Source organism: Heterodontus francisci, chromosome 11 (assembly GCF_036365525.1).
Source record: "Heterodontus francisci isolate sHetFra1 chromosome 11, sHetFra1.hap1, whole genome shotgun sequence".
Taxonomy (NCBI): domain Eukaryota; kingdom Metazoa; phylum Chordata; class Chondrichthyes; order Heterodontiformes; family Heterodontidae; genus Heterodontus; species Heterodontus francisci.
In genome coordinates, this window is record NC_090381.1 from 112,206,776 (window position 1) to 112,227,208 (window position 20,433).

The window sequence follows — 20,433 nt, forward strand, 5'->3', positions numbered from 1 at the left end:
TTCTCGTAGAGGTTCTCCCCACCTTCTGGTCCCTTGCTTTAAGGAACACAAATTTCCGTCCCCAATACAGAAACAGGCCATTTAAACAGCTGGTCTATGTGCCATATAGCACCCTCCCACTTGCCTTCATCTCACCCTAACATAACTGTTTCTTTCTCCCTCATGTGTTTATCCAACTTCCCTTGAAATGCATCTATTCTATTCACCTCAACCACTCCCTGTGGTAGCGAGTTCCATATTCTCACCACTTTCTGGGTAAAGAAGTTTCTCCTGAATTCCCAATTGGATTTATTAGTGACTATCTTTTATTTATGGCATTCTGGTCTCCCCTGAAAGTAGAAACATCTTCTCTACATCTGCCCTATCAAACCCTTCCATAATTTGAAAGATCTCTATCAGGACACCCCTCAGTCTTGCCTTTTCTAGAGAAAAGAGCCTCAGGCTGTTCATTCATTCCTGACAGCAAAAACCTCTCAATGCTGGTATCATCCTCGTCAATCTCTTTTGCACATTTTCTGGTGCCTCTATATCCTGTTTGTGATATAGAGAGCAGGACTGTGCAGAGTACTCCACAGGTGATCGAGCTAAGGTTTTATATAATTTGAACACAATGTCTGTGCTTTTGAATTCTTATTTCTCTAGAATAAAACCTGGAGTTTTGTCTGCACTTTTTATGACCAGTGTCACTACTTTCAGTTATTTGTGAATCAGTACCCCTAGCTCCCTTTGCTCCACCACCCCATTTAGACTCTCATTTTCCAAGGCCAATGTACATTCCCATTACAACATCAGTTAGTCACTAATGGAGAGCAGTAAGGTTATGGTACATTGTGGACCAGTCTTTGTGAGGGAGGGACTGCCCCCTCAGTCCTCTACATACTGTGACACAGTCTGCCCTCTCCCACTCCACTTTGGGCTAGGGTTACCAAACTTTCCAGGATGGTCCTGAAACCTTCAGGAATTTGAAGGTTAATCTCCCAAACACTGCTGCGAGAAACGCAAAAGAAAAATTATAAAAAGGGCATTACAGATGTATTTTCTTCAATGTGAATTTTCATTTATTAGATTGTAGAATTATGGAAGTAGTGGGGGAGAGTGAAGGATAAAAGCCTCAGAGCTACACCAGCGAGGCCGATTGCATCATGCACTGAAGAGTCTGTTAACTTTGCAATTGGACATGGGAAGAGTGTGCACCATAAGGAATGACGTGTTGGCCGAGCAATGGCAGGAGTGTGGAGGGGTCGGTGCGGTTGAAGGCCAGAGGTCAGGTGAGAAAATCTCCCAAGAAGACTTGCAGAGTTGCAATCCTAGCTTTGCGAGGCTGGTTCAGATATCCCATAATGTGCAGGCTACATTAATTTGGCTGCATAGACTAGACAAGGTTAGAGGGCAAATGGAGCGCATTCACTTTCCTGCACAACAGGAAGTGGTGAAACTGCAACATCAGCAACCATGCCAGGAAGTCCTTGTGACTGAATATCAGCTGAAAGTAAACTGCACATCACCCTTATCACATCAAAACTGCTCAACGTTTTTTTAATTTATTTGCTCACTGTGTGCATCACTGGAAAAGTCAGCATTTATTGCTCAATCTTAATTGTGCTTGAGAAGGTGGTGAGTCACTGTCTTGACTACTGAGTGGCTTTGCTAGGCTATTTCAGAAGGCGGTGAAGAGTCAGTCACATTGCTCTGGGGATCTGGAGTCACATGTCGGTCAGACCAGTTAAGGACAGCAAATTTCCTCCCTTAAAAAGGACATTTAGTGAGTCAGATGGCTTTTAATGACAACTAAGTAGTTACATGGTTACTATTTGATATTAGCTTTTTATTCCAGATTAAATTAAATTAAAATTAAATTCCCCATTTGCCATGATAGGAATGGAACTCATGTCTGCAGCTCATTAGTTTAGGCCTCTGGATTACTAGCCCCAGGTGATGGGCAATCATAGAAATCCATCATTACTCATACCTGCCAAGAAATCCTCAGACACACCACTAAAAGATAACAAGACTGGTCTGATGAGAGTGATACAGAAATAAGCAAACCCATCAATTGCAAATGGACAGCATACCAAACCTGGCAACAGGATCAAAACTCCACAGAAAAGAAGCTCGCCCACCAGACAGCCAAAACTGAAGATCAAAGAACAACCTGCGATTTGAAGAACAGAGAAGGCTGAGGAAATTCGACTCCTGGCTGGAAAGCATGACATGCGCTTTTTTCAAGGCAACCAAAGAGATCTACAGACCCTCAACACATGGACCAACACTGGTAAGATCTAAAGATGGCAAGACTCTTCTCAAAGATACGGACAGTATCAACACACATTGGAATGAGCACTTTGTAGAACTACTCAATCAGGACTCCACAGTGGACATGCATCTGCTGGAGAACCTCCAAAAACATACAATCAGAAGTGAGCTAGATGATGATCCAAAGCTCGACAAAGTGATAATTGCTGTCAACCAGATAAAAAAAACAACAAAGCTCCTGGTCCTGACAATATCCCTGTGGAAGTACTGAAACACGGAGGAAACACACTCAGATACCTGTGAAGCTCCAGATGAATGAAGAAATTTCAAGTGATCTTACAAATGCCATGATGATCATAATCTTCAAGAAAGTAGGCAAGTCCAACTATAGCAACTAAAGGGCATAGCATTGTTCTCAACTGTTGGCAAAGTCCTAGCCAGGATACTTAATTGCCCATCGCCAATTACAGAGGAAGTCCTTCCAGAGTCCCAGTGATGTTTCTGACCTGCTAGAGGAACAACTGACATGATCTTCACTGCACTCCAACATCAGGAAAAGTGCAGAGAGCAGAACATCTCTTTGTACATGGCTTTTTTCTGTCTCACAAAAGCCTCTAACTCAGTGATTAATACTGCCCTTTACAATGATATGGATGTCCAGCTAAGTTCATAAACATCATCTATTTCCTACATGACAATATGCAAATAACAGTAAAATGCAATGGCTCCACCACAGACTACTTTCCTCTCAAAACAGGCATCAAGCAGCAGGGGGGTGGGGGCGTGTCTCTGCACCAACAATATTCTCAATCTTTCTTGCAGCAGCACTGCAGCTTCGTACTGACATGCTCCCCCCAGGTGTGGTAATAACTTATCGCAGTGATGGTAAACTCTTCAACCTCAACCAGCCCAAGCTTAAATCAAAGTCAACAATCACTATTGTACATACAAACATATGAATTAGGAGCAGGAGTAGGCAACTCGGCCCTTCGAGCCTGCTCCGCATGTTAATAAGTTCATGGCTGAACTGATTACTCCACATTTCTAGCTACCCCCGATAACCATCCGCCCCCTTGCTTATCAAGAATCTATCTACCTCTGCCTTAAAAATATTCAAAGACTCTGCTTCCACTGCCTTTTGAGGAAGAGAATTCCAAAGACTCACGACCCTGAAGAGAAAAAATGTCTCCTCATCTCGGTGTTAAATGGGCGACCCCTTATTTTCTAGATTCTCCCTCAAGGGAAAACATCCTTTCCACATCCACCCTGTCAAGACTCCTTAGGATCTTGTGTGTTTCAATCAAGTCACCTCTTACTCTTCTAAATTCCAGCGGATACAAACCTAGCTTGTCCAATCTTTCCTCATAAGACAGCCCGCCCATTCCAGATATTAGTCTAGTAAACCTTCGCTGTACTGTCTCCAATGCATTTACATCCTTCCTAAACGAGATCAGTATTGTACACAGTACTCCAGATGTGGTCTCACCAATGTCCTGAATAGCTGAAGAATAACCTCCCTACTTTTGTATTCAATTCTCCTCACTATAAACAATAACATTTTATGAACTTTCCTAATTATGTGCTGTACCTGCATTCTCATCTTTTGTGATTCATGCATTAGGACACCCAGATCCCTCTGCATCTCAGAGCTCTGCAATCTCTCACCATTTAGGTAATATACATCTTTTTTTTATTCCTCCTGCCAAAGTGGACAGTTTCACATTTCCCCACATTATACTCCATTTGCCAGGTCTTTTCTCACTCACTTAATTTATCTATATCCCTTATTAGTCCCCTTATGTCCGCTTCACAAGTTATTTTCCTACCTATCTTTGTGTCAGCAACCATACCTTCAGTCCCTTCATCTAATTCATTTATATTAATTGTAAAAAGTTGAGGCCCCAACACAGATCCCTGTGACACACCACTCGTTACATCTTGCCAACCAGAAAATGACCCATTTATGCCTACTCTGTTTCCTGTTAGCTAACCAATCTTCTATCCATGCCAATATGTTACCCCCTACACCATGAGCTTTTATTTTCTGCAATAACCTTTGAAATGGCACCTTATCAAATGCCTTCAGGAAATCTAAGTAATATACATCCACCGGTTTCCCCTTTATCCACAGTACATGTAACTCCCTCAAACAACTCCAATAAATTGGTTAAACGTGATTTCCCTTTCAGAAAATCATGTTGATTCTGCCTGATTACCTTGAATTTTTCTAAATGCCCTGCTGTAATGTCTTTAATAATAGCTTCTAACATTTTCCCTAAGACAGATGTTAAGCTAACTGGCATGTAGTTTCCTGCTTTCTGTCTCCCTCCTTTTTGGAATAAAGGAGTTACATTTGCTATTTTCCAATCTAACGGAACCTTCCCCAAATCTAGGGAAAATTAAAACTAACACATCAACTACTTCACTAGCCACTTCTTTTAACACCCAAGGATGAAGTCCATCAGAACCCGGGGACTTGTCAGCCCGCAGCTCCAACAATTTGTTCAGTACCACTTCCCTGGTGATTGTAATTTTCTTGAGTTCCTCCCTCACTTACATTTCCTGATTTACAGCTAATACTGGGATGTTACTTGTATCCTCAAAAGTGAAGACCGATGCAAAATATCTGTTCAATTCATCTGTCATCTCCTTATTATCCATTATTAAGGTGCCACACAAGAGGTTATTACATAAGTCAGGTTTGGAAATAATATATTAGCATGGATTGAGGATTGGTTAACAGATAGAAAATGGAGAGTAGATATAAACAGGTCATTTTCAGGTTGACAGGCTGTTACTAGTGGGGTGGCACAAGGATCAGTGCTGGGGCCTCAGCTATTTACAATCTAGATCAATGACTTAGATGAGGGAACTTTGCTGACGATACAAAGCTAGGTGGGAATGTAAGCTGTGAGGATGATGTAAAGAGGCTGCAAAGGTATATAGACTGGTTAAGTGAGTGAGTTGGTTGATTGGCAGATGGAATATAATGTGGAGAAGTGTAAAGTTAACCACTTTGGTAGGAAAAATAAAAAAGCTGAATACTTTTTCAAAGGTGAGAGATTGGGAAATGTTGGTACTCAGAGGGACATGGGGAGGCAGTGGCGTAGTGGTATTATCACTGGACTAGTAACCCAGAGACCCAAGGTATTGATCTGGAGACATGGGTTCAAATCCCACCACAGCAGAAGGTGGAATTTGAATTTAATTAATAAATCTGGAATTAAAAGCTAGTCTAATGATGGCCATGAAACCATTGTTGATTGTTGTAAAAACCCATCTGGTTCACTAATGTCCTTTAGGGAAGGAAATCTGCTTTCCTTGCCTGGTCTGGCCGACATGTGACTGCAGACCCACAGCAATGTGGTTAACTCTTACATGCCCTCTGAAATGGCCTAGCAAGCCACTCAGTTGTACCTAACTGCTACAAAGTCAATACAAAGGAATGAAACCGGACGGACCACCCGGCATTGACCTAGGCACGGGAAACGACAATGGCAAACCCAGCCCCGTCGAACCTGCAAAGTCCTCCTTACTAACATCTGGGGGCTTGTGCCAAAGTTGGGAGAGCTGTCCCATAGACTAGTCAAGCAACAGCCTGACACAGTCATACTCACAGAATCATACCTTAAACACAATGTCCCAAACACTGCAATCACCATCCCCGGGTATGTCCTGTCCCACTGGCAGGACAGACCCAGCAGAGGTGGCGGGACAGTGGTCTACAGTAGGGAGGGAGTTGTCCTGGGAGTCCTCAACATCGACTCTGGACCCCATGAAGTCTCATGGCATCAGGTCAAACATAGGCATGGTAACCTCCTACTAATTACCACCTACTGCCCTCCCTCAGTTGATGAGTCAGTACTCCTCCATGTTGAACACCACTTGGAGGAACCACTTGGAGGAAGCACTGAGTGGGGCAAGGGCACAAAATGTACTCTAGGTGGGGGACTTCAATATCCATCACCAAGAGTGGCTCGGTAGCACCACTACTGACCGAGCTGGCTGAGTCCTAAAGGACATAGCTGCTAGACTGGGTCTGCGTCAGGTGGTGAGAGAACCAACAAGAGGGAAAAACATACTTGACCTTGTTCTCACCAATCTGCCTGCCGCAGATGCTTCTGTCCATGACTGTATTGGTAGGAGTGACCACCACACAGTCCTTGTGGAGATGAAGTCCCGCCTTCACATTGAGGATACCGTCCATTGTGTTGTGTGGCACTATCACCGTGCTAAATGGGATAGATTTTGAACAGATCTAGCAATGCAAAACTGGGCATCCATGAGGCGCTGTGGGCCATCAGCAGCAGCAGAATTGTACTCAACCACAATCTATAACCTCATTAGGCATATCCCCCACTCTACCATTACCATCAAGCCAGGAGATCAACCCTGGTTCAATGAAGAATGCAGGAGGACATGCCAGGAGCAGCACCAGGCATACCTCAAAATGAGGTGTCAACCTGCATTATCTACAACCCAGGACTACTTGCGTGCCAAACTGCATAAGCAGCATGCAGTAGACAGAGCTAAGCGATCCCATAACCAACGGATCAGATCTCCACTCTGCAGTCCTGCCACATCCAGCCGTGAATGGTGGTGGACAATTAAACAATTATGTGGAGGAGGTGGCTCCAAAGATATCCCCCTCCTCAATGATGGGGGTACCCAGCACATCAGTGCGAAAGATAAGGCTGAAACATTTGCAACAATCTTCAGCCAGAAGTGCCGAGTTGATGATCCATCTCGGCCCCCTCCTGAAGTCCGCAGCATTACAGATACCAGACTTCAGCCAATTCGATTCACTCCATGTGATATCAAGAAACAACTGAAGGCACTGGATACTACAAAGGCGATGGGTCCTGACAATATTCCGGCAATAGTACTGAAGACCTGTGCTCCAGAACTTGCCGCACCCCTAGCCAAGCTGTTCCAGTATCGCTACAACACTGGCATCTACCCGGCAATGTGGAAAATTGCCCAGGTATGTCCTGTACATAAAAAGCAGGACAAGTCCAACCCGGCCAATTACTGCCCCATCAGTCTACTCTCAATCATCAGCAAAGTGATGGAAGGTGTCATCAACAGTGCCATCAAACAGCTCTTGCTTAGCAATAACCTGCTCAGTGATACCCAGTTTGGGTTCCAACAGGGCCACTCAGCACATGACCTCATTACAGCCTTGGTTCAAACATGGACAAAAAAAGAGCTGAACTCAAGAGATGAGGTGAAAGTGACTGCCCTTGACGTCAAGGCAGCATTTGACTGGGTATAGCATCAAGGAGCCCTAGCAAAACTGGAGTCAATGGGAATCGGGGGAAAACTCTCTGCTGTTAGTCATACCTAGCGCAAAGGAAGATGGCTGTGGTTGTTGGAGATTAATCATCTGAGTTCCAGGACATCACTGCAGGAGTTCCTCAGGACAGTGTCCTAGGCCCAACCATCTTCAGCTGCTTCATCAATGACATTCCTTTAATCACAAGGTCAGAAGTGTGGATGTTCACTGATGTTTGCACAATGTTCAGCACCAATCGCGACTCCTCAGATACTGAAGCAGTCCATGTAGAAATGCAGCAAGACCTGGACAATATCCAGGCTTGGGCTGATAAGTGGCAAGTAACATTTGCGCCACACAAGTGCCAGGCAATGACCATCGCCAACGAGAGAATCTAACCATCTCCCCTTGACATTCAACGGTATCACCATCGCTGAATCCCCCACTATCAACATCCTAGGGGCTACCATTGACCAGAAACTGAACTGGAGTAGCCATATAAATACCATGGCTACAAGAGCAGGTCAGAGTCTAGGAATCCTGTGGCGAGTAACTCACCTCCTGATTCCCCAAAGCCTGTCCACCATCTCCAAGGCACAAGTCAGGAGTGTGATGGAATACTCTCCACTTGCCTGGATGGGTGCAGCTCCAACAACACTCAAGAATCTCAACACCATCCAGGACAAAGCAACCTGCTCGATTGGCACCCCATCCACAAACATTCACTCCCTCCACCACCAATGCACAGTGGCAGCAGTGTGTACCATCTACAAGATGCACTGCAGCAATGCACCAAGGATCCTTAGACAGCGCCTTCCAAACCCGCGACCTCCACCAACTAGAAGGACAAGGGCAGCAAATGCATGGGAACACCACCACCTGCAAATTCCCGTCCAAGTCACACACCATCCTGACTTGGAACTATATCGCCGTTCCTTTACTGTCGTTGGGTCAAAATCCTGGAACTCCCTTCCTAACAGCACTGTGGGTGTACCTACATCCCAGTGACTGGAGCAGTTCAAGAAGGCAGCTCACCATCACCTTCTCAAGGGCAATTAGGGATGGGCAATAAATGCTGGCCTAGCCAGTGACGCCCACTTCCCATGAATGAATTTTAAAAAAAGCGTAACCTTGTACACTAATCATAAAGTTAACATGAAGGTACAGTAAGCAACTGGGAAGGCAAATGGTATGTTAGCCTTTATTACAAACGGATTGGCGTTTAAATATAAAGGAGTCTTACTATTATAAGAGGCCTTAGTGAGATCACACCTTAGAGTCCTGTGTACAGTTTTGGTCCCCTTACCTAAGGAAGGATATACTTGCCATAGAATAAGTGCAATGACGGTTTACTAGACTGGTTCCCGAGGTGAGGTGAGTGACCACCCTTGCCATCAAGGCAGCATTTGATCAAGTGTGGCATCAAGGAACTCTAACAAAATTGAAGCCAATGGGAATCGAGGAATACTCTCCACTGGTTGGAGTCATACCTAGCACAAAAGGAAGATGTTTGTGGCTGTTGGAGGCCAATCATCTCAGCAGTTTAATATTAATAATCATAGTAAGATTCTTGAGTGGACCAATAAAAACCTATAAAATTCTAACAGGACTTGACAGGGTAGGTGCAGGAAGGATGTTCCCGATGGTGGGGGAGTCCAGAACCAGGGGTCATAGTCTAAGAATATGGGGTAAACTATTCAGGACTGAGATGAGGAGAAATTTCTTCACCCAGAGAGTGGTGAACCTGTGGAATTCGCTACCACAGAAAGCAGTTGAGGCCAAAACATTGTATGTTTTCAAGAAGGAGTCAGATATAGCTCTTGGGTCTAAAGAGATCAAAGGGTATGGGGCGAAAGCGGGAACAGGCTACTGAGTTGGATGATCAGCCATGATCATAATGAATGGCGGAGCAGGCTCGAAGGGCCGAATGGCCTACTTCTGCTCCTATTGTCTATGTTTCTAATCGTCAGATATTCCAAAAGTGAACCCATTTCTAAATAACTCAAGACAAAATAATGTAAGTAGAGGTTCTAAGTGTGTGATCCCAACTGACATTCGACTACCTACTCCAAAGTTACCGTTTATCCTCCAAAGGGCACACATTGACTACTTTGCCATCTCTTCCCCGACTTCTTTCAACAGCCTAGGCCAAGGCTCAATGACTCATCCACCTTATTAAACGGTAGAAAAGAGGGATAGAGAACAGTTGTGGGGCAGCTCATGATGGGATGGAATAGTTAGCTTGTCTTTAACTTTGTTCTTTTGCTTTTCTGTTCTTCATGTTGAGCCTGAATTGGGCCAGAACCGACATTATTGCAGACTGGAGCCATCTGGACATTGGCAGGGCACAGTCAGAGATCAATGCAGTTAACTTTGCATGTTGTGGGGAGTGGGGGGTAAGGACATGGGAGCAATTGGAAAGCGAGATGGGGAAGCTTATGGGCAAGCCTGTGACTTTTCTCTGAAACATTACTCAACATTGGGTTAATGTGCTATGGTTTTGAGTTGGGTGTAGGGAGAAACTATTACAATGGCTGCATTTTGGTGGAACATGAATGGTTATTTCAGTCAGAGATGGTTCTGGGATCTGATTAGTTCAATAGTCAAATTGAAGGTTCTGGAATCGGATTGCTTGTTGAATTTCTAGGATGTCACGGGATGAAAAGCAAACACCGGCCAGATAACAGGAGGTTACTTGTTTACACAAAGGGTGGTGAACAGCTGGAACATGGTTGACGTCAAAACACTGAACTCATTTAAGAAACAGCTGTGTGTTGTACTGGGAATTCCAGGGAGGTTGAAGCCAAATGTCCTTCAGCAGTCAGACCCATCAGACAACACTGTGAAGGTTTGATTGATAGCACTCCATTACATTGCATTTATATAGACGCAAGATTTTCATTGAGTTGGAATAGAATAGGCTCGTCAAGTTTACAAGCTGCACCTCATCTCACCCACCAAGGTGTGTATCATGAAGGGTTTGACAACAGTTTAAAGATGTGACAAGCAACTTTGTTCCTTTTATTTGTCACCTGGTTTGTGCTATTTAAGAATTTTTGAAGTGGAGCATTATGTACAGGAAGAATTCTTTTCCTTTGAAGTTTTGAACATGGTTTGACCTTCTTGTAGAATTTTCAAGAACTGTAGACACATCACTTGTTTTTCATCATGGATATTAAGACACTTGCTGGCAACGGAACGGTTCTCAAACAGATGGGCTGGGCGAGTCCCTTTCCTGCACTAGCGAATCACGTTTTTTTGTGCGCTGGCCCAATGCTCTTCCTATTGGATGTCTGCGTTTTTCTTCTCACGGGAAGGGCGACCCGCAGCCGCTTCCAAAATCGGCTCCTCAGATCTTGTGACCTTTCCCCTTTCCACTTGATGGTCATCATCACGGCCTTCAGCCTTCTCAGCTCTGCCACATGGCGAACTTTCCTCATTGGGATGAATTCCACCAGTATAACTCTGATCTGTCCAGTGCTGGCCATGTGCTCAGTGCCAGCCTTCAGCTCCAAAAGTGTCTGTGTCCCATTTACCAGGTAATTCGGGCTCAGCACCACTAGCAGCCTCCTGCTTTTCCAGATACAGGCCAATGTCTCATCTGTGACGACTAAGAAATAAAAGATGGAGATGTTAGGGGAGGATGATGATGAATAATGGTCAACATTCACATCAAACACTGTCGCACCTACACTACCCTCCCATGTTGTAGTGTTATGTTTAACTTGTATCGAACCTCGGTTAGACCATTTGAAATTCAGCCTGACTTCCTTGCTTTTGTAGTCTGTGGCTCTATTTATAAAACCAGGGACCTCATCTGCTTTGTTTCAACTTGTCCTGCCATCAAAGATTTGTGTATGTAAGGGTTCAGTCAGGATACCACAACTAGTCTGGTTCATCATTGGGTTCCTGCTCCTGATTACTGTACAATGACCCTGCTTAGGATAGTGTGTGCAATTCTGGTCGCCACACTACCAGAAGGACGTGGAGGCTTTGGAGAGGGTACAGAAGAGGTTTACCAGGATGTTGCCTGGTCTGGAGGGCATTAGCTATGAGGAGAGGTTGGATAAACTCGGATTGTTTTCACTGGAACGACGGAGGTGGAGGGGCGACATGATAGAGGTTTACAAAGTTATGAGCGGCATGGACAGAGTGGATAGTCAGAAGCTTTTTCCCAGGGTGGAAGAGTCACTTACTTGGGGACACAGGTTTAAGGTGAGAGGGGCAAAGTTTAGAGGGGATGTGCGAGGCAAGTTCTTTACACAGAGGGTGGCGAGTGCCTGGAACTTGTTGCCGGGGGAGGTGGTGGAAGCAGGTACCATAGAGACATTTAAGAGGCATCTTGACAAATACATGAATAGGATGGGAATAGAGGGATACGGTCCCCGGAAGTGCAGAAGGTTTTAGTTTAGGCAGGCATCAAGATCGGCGCAGGCTTGGAGGGCCGAATGGCCTGTTCCTGTGCTGTATTGTTCTTTGTTCTTTGTGGGGCACATACTTTGCCCTAGGCATGAATGCATAAATACACAGGATTAGGATGTGGTTTAATCTTGCATGATTAAGAGTTTTGCTTTCTTTTTGCTTGTAAATGGCTTGTAGATTTGTACTGTAACTTGGAATAATGAAATGGTTATAAAGTTGTTCATTTCTAGGTTGCTTTACATTTTAATGTGTCCAGATACAATTTAGCTGATTGAGCTGTTTAGCTTTTGCTAAAAGTTCAGAACGTGTGCAATTCAAGTCTGTTTGACTAAACTCTGTCAATGCAATGCGGCTCAAGAGAACGATAAGAAGTGGGACAATGTGGCCAAGATGGTTATACACCTGAATGGTAAACAAGTTGGCATCTGGAAATTTTGTCGGATCTACCTCATTAGAGTCATAGAGATACAGCACTGAAACAGGCCCTTCGGCCCACCGAGTCTGCGCCAACCATCAACCACCCATTTATACTAATCCTACATTAATCCCATATTCCCTACCACATCCCCACCTTCCCTCAATTCTCCTACCTACACTAGGGGCAATTTACAATGGCCAATTTACCTATCAACCTGCAAGTCTTTGGCTGTGGGAGGAAACCGGAGCACCCGGCAGAAACCCACGCAGTCACAGGGAGAACTTGCAAACTCTGCACAGGCAGTACCCAGAACTGAACCCGGGTCACTGGAGCTGTGAGGCTGCGGTGCTAACCACTGCGCCACCCTATGACATTTTGGGTTTTCTTGTTCACAATAACTTATCTGGATACAATGAATCATCTTGTGTGCATGACTAGAGGCCTATAAAGGCTTGGAGCTCTCGTTGGAGTATTGCGTGCAGTTCTGGTCACCGCGTTACAGGAAGGATGTGGAAGCTTTGGAAAGGGTGCAGAGGAGATTTACTAGGATGTTGCCTGGTATGGAGGGAAGGTCTTACGAGGAAAGGCTGAGGGACTTGAGGTTGTTTTCGTTAGAGAGAAGGAGGAGGAGAGGTGACTTAATAGAGACATATAAGATAATCAGAGGGTTAGATAGGGTGGATAGTGAGAGTCTTTTTCCTCGGATGGTGATGGCAAACACGAGGGGACATAGCTTTAAGTTGAGGGGTGATAGATATAGGACAGATGTTAGAGGTAGTTTCTTTACTCAGAGAGTAGTAGGGGCGTGGAACGCCCTGCCTGCAACAGTAGTAGACTCGCCAACTTTAAGGGCATTTAAGTGGTCATTGGATAGACATATGGATGAAAATGGAATAGTGTAGGTCAGATGGTTTCACAGGTCGGCGCAACATCGAGGGCCGAAGGGCCTGTGCTGCGCTGTAATGTTCTATGTTCACAATTTGTAGAGTCAGGCTTGAAGGGGTTGACAAAGATTACATTTCTACCCAGAGGAACAACATGGGAAATACATTTACTTCTCTATATAACAAGCACTTAGAGATACTGCCTGTGTCAAAGACTTGGCAGAACACTATAAAAGGATTAAGTTGCACACCATATTTGGTTGTCAGATTTGAATTCTCTTCCAACTTGTGAAAATGCTGGGGTCAGAAGAGGGTCAGGCTCAGCTGTGATGCCCCACCAGGTTGGACAACCCGATAACTTAATTTTCACCGTCAAGGCTCATGCATGAAGAGTGTCCATGTGGGCAAGATACCAAAAGAACGCTGGTATCCGTGGAACCTTACCCCAGTACAGACCGTACCCGAACATAACCAGTGCTTTGAGAGAGAAGGGTCCTTGATATAAATGGAGGGTCATCAAATGCTTCTTAGTTCAGTCATGGTACTAAAGTAGCCACCTTACTGGCATATTTTCGCCATGTCCTGAGCCAATTACATCCCTCTAAATGTGGAATCTTGTGGATCACACATTCCATTTTTCATAGAGCTTGGAGATTGAATAGAAACCGTTGATCAAAGATCATGGCCACTATGAAATACAACAAATGAGTCAGACCAGTATCTGCATGGAAGTTAATGCACAGGATTGGAACACACCGGAAGATGAAACTAGTTATTTTCCTATATGTAGGGGACTTCCGAATAAACAACAATAGTAATGGCAGCTTCCTTAAGGCTCCCAGTGCAACAACCCATCAATTTTAACATTTTCATCCTTGTTTTCAAGTCCCTTCATGGCCTTACCCCTCCCTATCTCTGTAATCTCCTCCAGCCCTACAACCCTCCGAGATCTCTACGTTCCTCCAATTCGGACTTCCTGAGCATCCTCAATTTTAATTGCTCCACCATTGATGGCCATGTCATCAGCTACCAGGGACCCCAAGTTCTGGAATTTCCTCCCTAAACCTCTCTGCATCTCTACTTCTCTCTCCTCGTTCAAGATGCTGCTGAAAACCTACCTCCTCGACCAAACGCTTGGTCATTTGTCCTGATGTCATCTCCTTCGGTGGGGTGTCAAGTTTTGATTGAAAATGCCTTGAGACGGTTTGCTACATTAAAGCCGCTATATAACTGCAAGTTGTTGTTGGAATATCTGTGGTTTTACCAATCCACATCGGATGAATGTGGGGTCAACGGAAAGGGAAGAGTGAGCAAAGGTCAAGGCCCACCAGAAGACTTGCTTCTTTGGGGTGAAGTTAAACCAGAAAAGGACATGTAGCCAAGCCCTCCACATTTCCTGAGAAATAATTGTTCTCCAGAACTCCCAGGAGCACACTCTGACCTTTGTGGCCTCCTTCAGCCAGGAGAGTGTTGCCAAGACCAAAACAGTGTGTCTTCTGCTGTATGACGAAGCTTCTCTGAATAGCCAGCAAGAGGCAGGCTACAAATAGATCCAGATAGAGAATGTCCTTTCTTGTGCCCCACCCTCATTCTCTCCCTCTCCCTGGAGTTGAAGATTAGGACATGAAACTCTCAGCCAGCAAACTGCAAAGTCGATGCCATAATCAATAAGTTAGTGAGATACCTTTAGATCAAATGAAAAGAATCGGCATTCAACAAGTAATCTATTCCCCTGATTTTCTCCGAGCTGCTAAGGGACTAGCATCCCTCCAGCACTTTCTTAAGTTGTTAGCCTAGACTAGAGAGAGACACGCAGTTAGTTAAACAAGCTCTTGGAGAACCGAGTCTGATCCAGTTCTTAGCCGATGCCCTTACATAAAAATTGTCCAGCAGGGTCATTGACAAGCAGTTGTGAGCAGGATCAGTCACTGGGAACAAAAGTGAAGAGCTGACTGCAGTCTGGAAAATTGGAAGATTTGCTTAATGCAAATGGTGGAACAAGCTTGAAGGGCTGAATGGCCTACTCCTGTTCCCATTTTCCTCTGTTCCAGGTGCCCTATATACAAAGAACAAAGAAAATTACAGCACAGGAACAGGCCCTTCGGCCCTCCAAGCCTGCGCCGATCCAGATCCTCTATATGTTTTATTCCCGCCCAGGATGCTGAAGCCAATTGCATTGGTATAGTTACAGCCCAGGTGACCAACTTCGCACAGACAAGGAAACAGCTTTGTGCCTTCTTGCGTGCGGGAATGTTTTTAACCATCGGCTCCAAGAGGAGGCGGAGAGGAAAAAGCAATCAGCAAATGCTGAGCCTCAGTCCAAGAAGGTGCAATGTTCAGATCTTTACCAGTGTTGCACTAGTTCACCTCTGTGTGGTCGGCATCAAGACGGTGCTACAATTAGGCTGCAACACCTTGGTTTACAGAAGGGCGAGGGTTGGCATTCAACAGGGCTCTTATTCCTGATCATGATCAGTTATTCAAGTCCAATAGAAGTTCCTTGGGTGGGAGTCAATGCTTTTGGGAAATGAAGAACAGAGGGAAAGTGCGTGGGGAAATAATAAGAGTGACCTCTAAAGAGGACAATAAGCAGCTCCACTCTGGTTATTCATGTACATACTTCCACCAGGGAGGCTGTCCCTGTCGTAGATGCAGACTTTGTATCCATATTCATTTTCCAAAACGGATTGAAGAGTCGTAAGGACGAACTCCTCCTCTTTGGCATTTCTTGCGTACGACACATAGACATCGTACTCCTTCCCATCTGTAAATAGGCAGAGAAAAACAGAAAAAAAATGCTTCAGTACAAACACCTTCTGTCACCCTTCCTTCCTGTGCCATCCCAGTTACTTACACAGGAGATGATAACAGAGTGCTTAGATTATACAAGACTAGTAATCCAGAGACAAGGACCATTAATCCAAAGGGGATCCAAGAACAAGAGAGCTCTCTGATGGTTCAATACAGCCAAGGGGCTTGGGCTCAATCCCAGGTGGACTGCAGCCTAGACAGTGGTCAGGAAGGGACTGATATCAATGGCCCTGGGCTAGGATGAATAAAGTACCAGCTAAACCTTTGTTCATTGGGCCATGGTGATAAGTGCACATGTTTGTAGACAGGCTCTGGGATACTGTGGTCAGCAGTCTGCCAACAGGTACATGAAGAACCATCACTTGGGTGAATTACTGGAAGGTGCTGAGTGCCAGTGAGGAATCAGCACCTTCGAGAAGGGCGAAAGAGGGAAGAATGTTTTTAATATAAATTAACTGAAAAGCATGGCAGTCAAATCCGGAGCTCAACGTGAGCAGCTCCAGCTTGTACAGCCATGGCAACGGTAGTGTTACGTGGAATGGGCACTCTCATTTCTTGGATTCACTTTTGGGAATTCCAAGCTTTTCAAGCAGGTACAATAATGTCAAATAATACAGCTCGTTCACTGTTAAACCTCAGGGTTCCCTCACCTCCTGTCTCATCGGTCCCAAAGTATAGTCGGTAAAGCAGTACGATTTCGATCCACCAGAAGTGATAGACAATGATTGAAGTGACCAGTATCAGCAGTGTAATCCCTAATGCAGAGCCAAGTTCAACTGCATAACTAGGAGCTGGGGGAGGGTGAAGAAATGATAAAACAACTTGTTAGAAGGAGAGCAAAATAATGTAAAGTACAGAAATAACTTGCCTTTATAAAGCACCTTCTACAGCATTAGGAGATCCAAAAGACTTTGGAAAGCAATAAACTTTGGCCAAACATTAGGTAGAATATAGCTAAAAGATAATCACAAAGGAGTTGACTGGAGTCTTTAGGGAAAGTCAGTATACTGTTAGCAGTCGCTTTAAGAAATCGGGCATTACCTCCCTGGAAACTGTGTTGGAGCAGAATGGCTTTAGATGAACAGGACAGAAGGATGAGGAAATAGTATTGCACACATCAGTGCTCATCCTCTAGTACCACGAGCACTCTATCGCCTCTCACCAATTCCTCTAATACCCATTACTCTATCCTTCCTAGCACATTCCTCCAGTAACCTCTCCACCCTCCCTTGACCACTCCTCAAGTACACCTCCCCATCCTTCCTAGCCAATCCCTCCAATACCCAATCTCTCTCATCTCTAGACCATCCTTCCAATACCCCTAACTCAGTATCCTCCCTGGACCATCATTCCAACATATCAACTTTCTATCCTCCTAGAACATTCCTCCAATACCCAACTCTTCCATTTATGGCATCCTTTGACATTTCTTAATATTTTACCTGTTTCAAAGATATACGTTCTTCACACAAAGGGCGGCAGTGGAAGTACAGCACATTACATAGGAAGAGGAGTAGGCTATTCAGCCACTTGAGCCTGCTCCACCATTTAGCTACATCCAGGTTATTAAAATACATTGTGAAAAGCTGATACACAATGCACAGATCCCTGGAGAAGATCACTTATCATATCCCACCAGTCAGAGGACAAACCCTCTATCCCTACTACTCTCTGTCACAACCAATTACTAACCCATGTCACAAGGTCACCTCTGATTCCACATGGTTCATTACTGCCAATAATCTCCTGTGTGGGGCCTTATCAAACACCTTCTAGAAGTCCACATAGACAACATCCATTAACCTGCCCCTATCCATCACGCAAGTGACATTCTCAAAAAATTCATCAAGGTTTGTCAGACATGATCAACCCTTCACAAATGTTAGAAATTGTTAGAGAGTTTTGGATGGATTTTTGGCACGTGCCTATTGAAGGACATCGCTCTTGGCATTTCTTCACAGATGAAGATTTTGGGAAGGATATCAGAAATAAAATAAAAGATCCCCAACACGTTCCAGTAAATTTCGGATACCTTTCCGCACTAAGGTCACTCGTACATTGGTCAATCCTTTGCTGTTTTGCCCAAAGCAGGTGTAGTTCCTCTGGAGGTCACTCAGAGTCACAGCTTTGATGCTTATTGTACTTGTAATTGTCTTGTCCTTGAGTTTCAACGACTCTTCACTGGAAGAATAAAAGGCAACAATTAAGCATCCTGGAATTTATCAAATATTCCTGCCAAGGGACCAGACCTCTGGGCCTTAGCCCCACTCTCTCTTTCTCTGCACTAAGTAAAATATTTATAGCTCACGAGGCAGAGTGTTTATGTCGCACCACATCATACCTCTAATATCTTAACAGTTCTTCCCATACAATGAATTATGTTGAACACGAAACTTTTGGACACTAAGGGAATCAAAGAATATGGGGATAGTGCTGGAAAGTGGAATTGAAGTAAAAGATGGTCTATTCCTGCTCCTATTTCCTATGTTATGAATTACTCTCCATTTTGAAAGGGACTGTGAACAGTCACTAAGAATGTTCACTTTGGTAAGATATCGGTGAGTAACCAGAGCCCATTACAGCCCAGCAAGCTGCTATTTGACACATCACACTTGTGTCAGTGAGAAGATGGAGGGGGAAGACAAAGAGGAGGAAGTGGTAGAGAAGGTGTACAAGGATGAAAAGTACTTGCATTTACAGAGCCCCATTCACAATCGCAAGACATCCCAAAGCACTCTATAGACAATGAAGTTCATTTGAACTTCACTGTTTTCTGTCTGCAAATTCCTACATCACAAGTTCCATAAACAATGACATGATAAAAGACCAGATAATGTGGTTTTGGTGACATTGGTTAAGGGATAATCATGGACAGGCTAAAGTTATCAGAGTTGTTACCAAAAATGCCCAAAAAGAACTAACTTGTTAAAGTCCCATCACATCTCACAGTATTTCATGTCCAATGAACTTCTTTTAGACACCATTATGTAGGCTGATTTAGCAGCTAATCTGTGAATGAGATCCTACAAACAGTACGATGAATGGCTTCTTATAGATGTTGGATGAACGGAGCTTGGACAGCAGGACAATCACCTGCTCTCCTCTAAATAATGTCTCGAGATCCTTTACGTCCACCTGAACAGGTAGATGCAGACTTGGTTTATTATCTCATCCAAACAAGTACCTCTCAGTGCAGCAGTGCTTAAGGTCTAGAATGGAGCATTAACCTATGATCTTCTGATACTGAGGGTGCCATGTTACCAGATAAGCCACACCGACACTCACAGAAACATTTTTCCAGGACACATACTCTTCTTTGGATTCTCAAGTATGTTTTCTTTGCAAGGACTGTGAACATATTGACAACCTGTTCTGTCAATCCCTCAAATAGGCGACTGGAGCTTGGTGTTTTGGGCTTTAACACTCAAGGCTTTAAATGTCTTGGGACATAACAAACATTTTTGGGTGACTAACTTTCACACAATTAAATAGAAAGTATCAAACTGCATAGCAGTAATCGACTTTGGCGCACGCTTCCAAATATTTTGGGGGTCGAGTTTCAGCTCTGGGTGCAATCAGGAAATTGTGTCCAAAATGTGCAGGAAATGGTCCTGCTTTTCCAATTTGAACTTTCCTCCCAAACCCATTCGCATAACCCCAAATGTAAACTTTCTCACGAGTCAGTGCAATGGAGTAGTGTAAATAACTGATAAGTGACTGGGAACGGAGTATCTGGTCCTATAAAAACCACTGAAAAAAATGTTTCCATATAGAGTGACTTTGAAGATGAAAAACAAAAAGGACAATTTTCTCTCTGTAAACTTTTTACTGCCATGGGCCCTGCCTTTATAGTTCTAAAGTAACATTGATTTCATTAATAAATTCAAACAATTTGAATCAATGTACAATCATAGAACAGTTACAGCACAGAAGGGGGCCATTCGGCCTGTCGTGTCTGGGCCAGCTCTCTGCAAGAGTAACTCAGCTAGCTCCACTCCTCTGCCTGTTCCCCATAGCCCTGAAAATTTTTCTCTCTTCAGGTAATTATCCAGTTCTGTATTGAAGGCCTTGATTTAATCTGCCTCCACCACACTCTTAGGGAGTGCATTCCAGATCCTAACCGCTCGCTGCATAGAGGTTTTTCCTCACGTCTGTTATGGCCAGATGGGTAATGGTGTGGCTGGTTTCCACTGTTCACCTCTCAACTGACCACAGCAAGTGTTTTTGTTACTATTGTTTTAACCTCTTTGCATTTTATTAGCCAAACAGTGATAGTTTTTCTTAACCTACGAGAAAAACCTATTTTTTAAAAACAAATCCCTAAATGATTGCAACACCACTCACGCACGCATTCATTCTCACATGCACTC

At 44.2% G+C, this 20,433-nt stretch overlaps 1 protein-coding gene across 1 annotated transcript in view; it reads right to left on the reverse strand.

Moving 5' to 3' along the window:
* Positions 1-1,035: 1,035 nt before the first annotated feature.
* LOC137375473 (interleukin-1 receptor accessory protein-like) overlaps positions 1,036-20,433 on the reverse strand; it is a 56,583-nt gene continuing 37,185 nt past the window's right edge. The window contains 6 exon segments of the mRNA XM_068042771.1: positions 1,036-10,736; positions 10,738-10,790; positions 10,792-11,138; positions 15,873-16,016; positions 16,714-16,854; positions 18,096-18,244. Of these exon segments, the coding sequence (XP_067898872.1) occupies positions 10,598-10,736; positions 10,738-10,790; positions 10,792-11,138; positions 15,873-16,016; positions 16,714-16,854; positions 18,096-18,244 (973 nt within the window). The 3' untranslated portion in view covers positions 1,036-10,597.